Raw genomic sequence first — 9,148 nt, forward strand, 5'->3', positions numbered from 1 at the left:
CAAAAACTGTTTTCCATCATTTAGAAACACAACTAGTTGAAGTAATACAAGAAAAAGATCACATCATTGAATTAAAAGCAAAACAACAACCAGTTTAACATTAAATTAAATCAAATTTGTTATTGAGTAAATAGTTTTAGACTCATCATTAAGTTTTATTGACAAATTATTACAGACATTGAAGAATCCGTTTTTGAAAAGATCTACAAACAGCCAAAACGCAACCATCAATACTTTAGAAAATGTCAAATATTGAAGAAACAGATACAACACCACTACTATCAAAATCAAAGCCTGAGTCAGCACCAAACTCACCGTTAACGCCTACAGCATCATCTACTTCAAACATTAAAGCTTCACCAAATCACAATGTCAATAATAATTTGATACTACCAAATCGTTTACCAACTAAATCATTAAGTAATTCAACTCCATCTCCATTTCATTCTAAAATTTCAAATTCGAACAAAATCGGACTACAAAGAACAAGTAGAACTTCACAAAAATTAAAATTACTACCAGAAGATCCAGATTTTCATAGTATGAATAATAATGATCAAGTCAACGCTGGCGATGACGACGATGATGATGATGATGATGATGACGATGAAGATGTAGTGAATAAAAGACCTACAAGAGTTTATTCACAAGCTAAAATGATTACTGATTCAACTGCTAGAAAAGATGCTGAAACTTTGAGTAAACTGCATAGAGATTTATTACCAAGAGTTACTGCTTATTGTACTTGTGCATCTTACAAAATGAAAGATTTACTCAGATGGTTAAAAGATAGGAAAAGAATTCATAACACAAGTCCAAAATTATTCGATGAGTGTTTATATACCCCATTTGCATATAAAGATTGGAGAAGTGATAATACTAATAATAATAATGGTAATTCTGAAGAAGATGAAGGTCATAAATTAATCAGATTAGCAGATGAAGGAGGAGAAATAGATATTGGTAAAAAATCAGATATTTTCATATTTGAATATGGAGTAGTTATAATGTGGGGTTATACACAAAAGGAAGAACTTGCATTTTTAGATGATTTAGCAAAATTTGAAAGTGAAAAATTATCAGAAGAAGATATTCAAATTGAAGAATTTAATTATTATATTACAAAATCTTATCAACCAAGAATTTATAATGATTTTATAACTTTAAGAGATGATGATAATTATATGTTAAAATTATCAATATCTCATGCATTAGCTCAATCAGTTAAAATTTCATTATTTGAAGAATTAGTTGATAATACTATTGAAGATACTCAAGATATTCCTCAACAAATTGCTCATACTGGTAAAGTTGAAATGACAAGAGATGAAATTATGAAATCAATTGGTGAATTATTTATATTAAGAATAAATATTAATTTGCATGGTTCTGTATTGGATTCTCCAGAATTAATGTGGGCTGAACCTCATTTAGAACCTATTTATCAAGCAACAAGAGGTTATTTAGAAATTAATCAAAGAGTTGAATTATTGAATCAAAGATTAGAAGTTATATCTGATTTATTACAAATGTTAAAAGAACAATTAGGTCATTCTCATGAAGAAAATTTGGAATTCATTGTTGTTGTTTTGGTAGGTGTTGAGGTACTAGTAAGTATTATTAACATTATTATTGATGTTTTAACTTATAAATAAATACTTAAAATGATTCTATATAGCTAAATACAAGACATTGCGAACTTTTCTTAACCTCCTTGATTTTGTATAGATGGCGCCTTATTGCTTTAATATCTCTTGTTGTTTTTTGTTCCTAATATCAAAGTATTACTTTTTAACATCTTAGATACTAACGGACTAATTCAGAATTGTTTCAGGTTTATTGCAAAATATTGCAGAATTTGCAATAATATCGACACAACAAAATTACTTTCAAAAATTACCTCCGAATACGAACAACATTTATTCAAGTAATATGTTACCAGAGTGGCTAAAAATGAAGTTTTTGAAGCTGATCGATTGCAATTACTAATAAAAATATGCAGCCCTGGCTGCGTTTTAGCGCAAAATTAACTATGAGAGGTGTACATATATTATTTTCTCGAAATAATCATTTGTTCGTACTATCTTCGGATAGTACATTTGTCAAATTTAACAATACAGAGAAGATTAGCATTGTCCTTGCATAAAGATGACACGCATTACAAAGAGATTTAATATTTTTTTTGCAAAATTGAAAATACCAGATGGATAAGTTTAACTACATGCCTTTGCTATGGGTTGATTCTACATTGTTTGATGTTCAATAGAGTGATTAATGGTGGTTCTAGTTGGTTTCGAACTGGTTTCCAAAAATTCTAATTTTTTCGTGTCGTAACATTTGAGTTTAGACATTAAATATTTTTACGACTTAATTTTACCCAATTGTATTCATTTAAATTCTACTTACAAATACATTAATTTTTTAAGATTATATTTGGTAAATCTATACCACAAAGTTTATTTGTTTTCGATTACGTGGAGACTGTAGTGATTGATTCGATACTTAACCTGTTTTTCTATCAACCTTTTCTATAATCTCTATTTATTAAAAGTACCAGTTATAAAGAATCATTTCATTAGCTCTAATAAAAAATTTGTTAGAGAAAAAAATAAAGTAATAAAAAAATAAATTAAATTATAACCAATTGATTGAAATTTTCATTAATCTTGGACCAAAAACAAAATATTATTACACAGGTCATTGTGCTCAACTAACTTCCCCATTCATTCATTCCCTCACTCAGGATTCCATTTCATTACTCATACATTTTAATTCCATTTAAATCCTGATTTCTATCACTTATTTATTTATTCAAGTCATTTAAAAAATTGCATTATATTCATAAATTAAGAAGATGATTCCAACTATAAAAAGAGCAATTCAAAAAGCACCAAGATCAATAAATACTCAATCAAAAATACCAGTTACATCTTCAAAAATCACAACTCGTTATTTCAATCAATCAACAATCAACAGAATTGCACATGAAGAAGAATTAGTAAATCTTAATGAATTACCAAGAAAAGAAGAACCAGAAATTTATGTACCTTTAGTAAATCCAGCTGATAAATACAAAGTTCAAATTGAAGAATTACATAAATTTGGTACTTATATAATGTCATGTTTACCAAAATATATTCAACAATTTTCAGTTTGGAAAGATGAATTAACAATATATGTTGCACCATCAGCTATAAGACCAGTTATGTCGTTTTTGAAAAACCATACACCAGCTCAATTCAAAGCTTGTATGGATGTAACAGCTGCTGATTATCCATCAAGAACAAATAGATTTGATGTTGTATATAATTTATTATCAGTAAAACATAATTCAAGAATTAGAGTTAAAACTTATGCAAGTGAAACTAGTCCAGTTCCATCCATAACTCCGTTATTCAACGGTGCTAACTGGTATGAACGAGAAACTTACGATCTATTTGGAATTTTTTTCACTGGTCATCCAGATTTAAGAAGAATTATGACAGATTATGGTTTTGAAGGACATCCATTAAGAAAAGATTTCCCAACTACAGGATATACTGAATTAAGATATGATGAAGAAAAGAAAAGAGTTGTTTATGAACCTTTAGAATTAACTCAAGCTTGGAGAAATTTTACTGTTGGTTCATCAGTTTGGGAACAAGTTGGTGATGGTAAAGATTTTACTCCTGAGAATTTCAAATTACCAAAACCAGAACCAGAACCAGAAACAGATGAAAAGAAAGATGGTAAAAAATAGATCCACATATTTAATTAAAAAAGTTTATAGAAAGAAAAGAGTCTTTACAATTATGTATCAGGTCTATTTGAGTAATATAAATCACTTCAATAAATAATTATTACAAAAGGTAAAAATGATTTTTCACACAATCTATGAGCGATGTTTATTTCTCTAATACTTACTAATCATGTACTGGGTTTTTATTGTAAAGTAGAAATTTCTTGATTTAACTTATTTAGTTCTTGTTTCCTAGATTCCAAATATTCTTGTAGTGATTCAACTTGCGTTTCCAAGTCTTTTATATCGTTTTCAACTTTTGTTAAATCCTCACCACCACTACCATTAGATTGTTTTTGAAATTGCTCTTGCTTATATTTTAACAATTGTTCAAATTCATATTTTATCATATTTTGTTTTTCAATTTCTTTATTATCCAGGTCGGATCTTTTTGTAACTTCAGCCAACAAATTTTCCAAATTATTTAATTCTCTTTTCAATCTTGCTTCTTCCCAATCAGTCCCTTCTACTCCTGAAAAATCAGTACCTTTATCAGATATACTATTATTTTGTCCTAATTTCGTCAAATAATCATTAGCAAATGATCTTTTTTGTGCTTGAGTTTGTGTATTATATGATGGTTTACTCTGAGCTTTTAAATCATAGTTTGGAATTTCTTTTGAGAAAGTTGCTCTTAAACTTGCTGGTACACCTCTTGGGATTCTTTTACCATTTTCTCTTTGATTTAAAATATGTAAAAATACTAATGTTTGATCTTTATCTATAGTCTCAAAAGATTTGGGATTGACTAGGTTCCATGCTGATGATATGTCACTTGTTGGTACATTACGTAAAGTAGAATATAATGAATTTAATGAATCAAATTTAATTCTACCAAAATGATCATTTTTCGATTGATATATTGTTTCATATGTGGATTTATCTTTTGGTGATATATACCAGTCGAAATCTTCACTTAACCCATCTTCATCGTCTTCATAGTCAACTCCAATATTTCTACCTTGTGTAACTGCTTGATTTGCTTGGATTAATGCTGCTTTTGATGATGGAATTAACCAAGACGGTAATTGATCAGGTACTTCGGGTATGGAACCATTAACTAAATCAAATATCAATCTCATTGTGATACAGAATTCTTCAAAGTCCAAACTCCCATCATTATCAATGTCACTTAATTGCCAAATTGATGATAATTGTTGCTGTGGTAATCTTGAATTTTTCAATACTGGAGCTACAGTATCTCCACTAACTTTATTGTCAATCGGTTTCAAACCTTGGAAAATTTGCCAGTATTTTTTTATTTCTGATTCCTCTAAGCGTGGCATGATGACGTTGTTATTCTTTGTTTTTAATTGTATGTACTTTATTTATTAATTGACTCTTGGTTGATTTAAAGCTAATATTGTTGTCTAAATTGAATTTCGGTGATAATATTGTCACTAAATATAAAAGCTTGTCAAATTATTTTCCGTCATCACTTTTGTAACTCCTAAAAGGTTTTTTTTTTGAATTTCGCACCAAATTTGGCGTACTTGTTTTTTTTGGATTTTAGGAAATTGTTTGAGCTAACGGGTTCGAAACCTTTTGTATTATAGGTCAAGCCCAGTTCCGAATGCTTCCGAGTATTAGCTATGGAGACGAAGGAAGATATAGGGTCATTGACTTAACATGAAAAATGAATCAGATAACCCATATAATTTGGATTATTTACACTTTTAGAAGTCAAGTATGTAACTTCACAATTGCACTAATAGATTAAGATTCTTACTTCATGTCTCACTTGCATATTAGACTGTCGGCAAATTTATTCTTGGTTGCAAATTTTTTGAATTGTTAATTCAAAGTAATGCAATGAATAATTTAGAAAATGATACCTAAGAAGCTACATCTTTCTTGTTTTCGATTAGTGTTGAATGTTCAGCAACCGTAGATGAAGGTTTTTACTAATAAAAGTGATTAATTTGTTTGCTAGATTCTGGTGAAACAAATATTGGAATAAATAATAGTCTTCCTTCATGAGGTGATCATGAGGTGTTCGTTGATTATAGTGGAAACAATAGCTTATATTAATTCACATGGTTCAGATCTGAAACAATCTTCCGTTTCATTTTTTTCAATTTGATCCTTTTTAAGATGTAGTCCGATACACTTTTTATGCGTAATAGAAATACACTCCAGATTTTTACCAAGCGTTGCTCAAAAAATCACCATTATTCTACTTCATATTAATCCAAACTTTTGACCTTATAAAGTTTACTTTATAGTGTTTCAGTGAATGCGAAGTTGTTTCATAAATAAATACTAAGAAATTCAATTTAAACTTTAGTTTTAGTTAGTTAGGAGTACTTCTTACTGTTAAAGTATTTGCACCTACAACATTTTGAACTATAGATGGACAGATATATACTTTTTTCTTCAAAAATTTTATATTATTAAGTCTGACCATATGCATTTCCAATTTTGTGTAACAATTGGTTTTGTGTCATTTTGATCTGAAAAATAATCAAACTAAAAACTTCGATATCTCAGCATTCAGTGACTCTACACAGCTAAAAGTAAGTGATTTGGACACTTCAAAGCAAGGGCAATCTAGTGCAAAGCTCAAAACGCCAAAATTCGAACATTTTAATATTTTTATACAAAATTAAAGTTACACAAAACCTAGAAAAAAATTGACATACACCGCCTTCATCTGGGAGCGTCAATTGCAAATTTGTTAGGGGAAAGCATATCAAAAAAATACCAAATTGGCAGTTTCAGCAAAATTTCCAGTTTAGCACTCTACACGAGTTGTACAGAGATCAGCTATTTATAGATAAACTTGAAGGTAAATTTGTAAGGTTAGTAAGTTGTAGATCAATTGTAGTCTTTGTGTGAGCATTTAAGTAGATCCATTTAGTTCAAGAAAATGTATAATGATTTGATTTACCTAAACTGATCACCAATTTTGAGAATATGAATATAAGAACAAAGAACATATTATTTTGAGTCCACTAAATGATATAGATGCTTTACTTTGTGCTAAACTGAAATTTAATGTGAAACTTCTTGGATAATGATTTGAATATGCTTTTGCTGCCCCCTAACAATTTGCAATTGACTTCTTGGTATCTCTGTATTGTTAAATTAGTATACAATCAACAAAAGACCATTTTACCAATTCTTTGCCCAGCCAGCAAGTATAGTAAAGTATCAATTGTGATTGTTTTGAGTTAAACTGCTGTAGTTAATCTGCTTGTTAATAAAACTTAAAAAAACTATTATTAAAGTTAATTACTTACCAGGAAAATGAAATTGGTTGATTTAAAAGTGAGATTCTATCACTTGACTAATGCTTTCTAGCCTTCAAGTGATTGATTGATTGATTGATCGGTGTTTGTCTATTAAAAATAAAGTACAGATAAAAATCAGAATAATTTTACAAATGATATGCTTTAATATTGCAAACGAAAAAGTAGTGCACTTTTGCCAAAATATACAATAGTTAGAATGGCTGCAAATTAACTTTAATATTATTGTTGATGATCATACTGTGACAACAAACATATGACTTTGATTATTTATCACGAGTTGTTTATTAGTTTAGACGTAACTGATAAATATTTATTACGATTAGTTTCTGTTCAAAAACAAAGTCAATTTAGCATTGAATTAGAACCAAATAAATATAAACAATAGACATTAAGAATTACTTTGAACCGACTTCTTGTGCCTAAGTGGCATTACTCCCTTTGTTGTCTGTTGTTTGCCTATTGTTGAGGAATTTCAACGTATTGATTGAAGTTTGTAGAGTTTCGAAACTAGTTAGTCTAATGACAGGCTTTAAAGGTGAAGGCGATAAGCTATTCAAGGATTTTCTCAAGTCTAATAAACATGTATCAAAATTCTAGTTTTGATTCAATTAATGTCACACTTGACAAGCTATATGAAGTTAATTTATGCTTTATTCACTCTATCAAATGTCTATTAAAAAGAATACAGACGTCTTAATCAAATATAAAAGAGTCAACTAAAGGTATAGACTTCAGCTCTTGAAATCTGCAACGACCAAACATTTTAGTTACTCGTCGAGATAAATAGGGCTATGAGATAAAAACAATGTAAAACTCATTCCATTTACTATTAAAAGCATTATTAGGCAATGACATTGTAAAGACTGAAAGTTCAAGAAATTAAACACTGTATGGACTGAAACATTTGATTATCAACACAGCTAAAATCATTCGTACTAACTCGAAACATCTCGTTGTAAGAGTTTCAGCCTTCGAATTATTGATTCGTGAACAAGAAATTTTATTAGACCAGATTTTTGAAACCCAGCCAAGTCTCAGAAACTTACACTATTCAAACCACAAAAAAAAGAACGTTATACAAAACAAACAAGCAATAGTTTGAATTGAACTATAAGAAAATGTAAGACATGTCTCAGATTTTGAAACAAGAATAATAGGTAGATGGGAGATTCAATATGTCATTGAACATTACACTAAATTTCGAGTCTATATACAAGATACTTTACATCATTTCTATTACATTAAATATTCCAAAATATTATTGTTTTTATCACATACGTACAAGGTATATAAAAATTTAAATTAAAAACAAAAATAATTAGAGACAAATAAAAATTTGTAAAATTATTCGAATATTTTCGAAATGTGAGACAAAATTTATTAAAATTAATACTTCTATTTTCGTTTATGATATTGTTTTTATAGTCAGATTTTAGGAAAAATTTATTTCCTTAAATCTGGATGAATCTCCTCAATAGACTTAATTGACTTTGTTTTCTACTCAAACTGACGTGATTTCACAAGAGAAAGAAACGACAAATTTTAAGTTCTAGAGAAGCAGAAAAATTTATACGATAAAGTTGGTCAGGAGATAATCAAATCAAGCCATTTCACGATCATTAATAATTGTAATTTTACATAAATCTAAGACATGCATATTCTCCCTTGATGTCAAACATTTGATAAACACAAAAAAATAAAACATATCAGCTAACAATAATAGAAAATGGAATTTTGCAAAGAGATGGATTCTAGAAAATTAAGGTGATTTGTTAATAGAACCCAAAAATTATACAAGAAAAAAGCAATTTTTGTACTACTGATAATAATTTTTTTTTGTGTACCTTATGCGGTCTCAAATTAATGTATCAAATCTTAAAATTGATTTTGGAAAAATACCTTCAATTTTTTTATATTTTTACGAAATACATTTTTGTAAAAACTGTTTTTACTCCTTTTTTGATCTATCAACAATATTGTTATAACCGTTCTCAGACTTATCTCCACTCTTTTTGAAAGAGATTATTAATAGGACTGATTTGTATACGCCACAAGTTTTGGAATCTTCAAATCTGCATCTAAATTTTATTTTCGATACGAGAACATTTAAATCTTA

At 28.6% G+C, this 9,148-nt stretch overlaps 3 protein-coding genes across 3 annotated transcripts; 2 read left to right on the forward strand and 1 right to left on the reverse strand. All coding sequences in view use genetic code 12, as the record gives it.

Annotated features, from left to right (window-relative positions):
• Positions 1-242: 242 nt before the first annotated feature.
• Positions 243-1,655, forward strand: KGF54_002624 (uncharacterized protein; the record flags this gene model as incomplete). Its single annotated transcript, XM_051763124.1, has 1 exon — positions 243-1,655. One exon carries the CDS (start codon positions 243-245, stop codon positions 1,653-1,655), a length of 1,413 nt encoding a protein of 470 aa, XP_051619995.1.
• Positions 1,656-2,854: 1,199 nt separating this feature from the next.
• ALI1 (Ali1p) lies at positions 2,855-3,739 on the forward strand (the record flags this gene model as incomplete). Its single annotated transcript, XM_051763125.1, has 1 exon — positions 2,855-3,739. The coding sequence occupies one exon, from the start codon at positions 2,855-2,857 to the stop codon at positions 3,737-3,739; it is 885 nt and encodes a 294-aa protein (XP_051619996.1).
• A 182-nt stretch (positions 3,740-3,921) lies between these two features.
• Positions 3,922-5,064, reverse strand: END3 (End3p; the record flags this gene model as incomplete). Its single annotated transcript, XM_051763126.1, has 1 exon — positions 3,922-5,064. One exon carries the CDS (start codon positions 5,062-5,064, stop codon positions 3,922-3,924), a length of 1,143 nt encoding a protein of 380 aa, XP_051619997.1.
• Between the last annotated feature and the right edge of the window lie 4,084 nt (positions 5,065-9,148).

This window comes from Candida jiufengensis (genome assembly GCF_024610255.1).
Source record: "Candida jiufengensis strain CBS 10846 chromosome Unknown scaffold3, whole genome shotgun sequence".
Taxonomy (NCBI): Eukaryota; Fungi; Ascomycota; class Pichiomycetes; order Serinales; family Debaryomycetaceae; genus Lodderomyces; species Lodderomyces jiufengensis.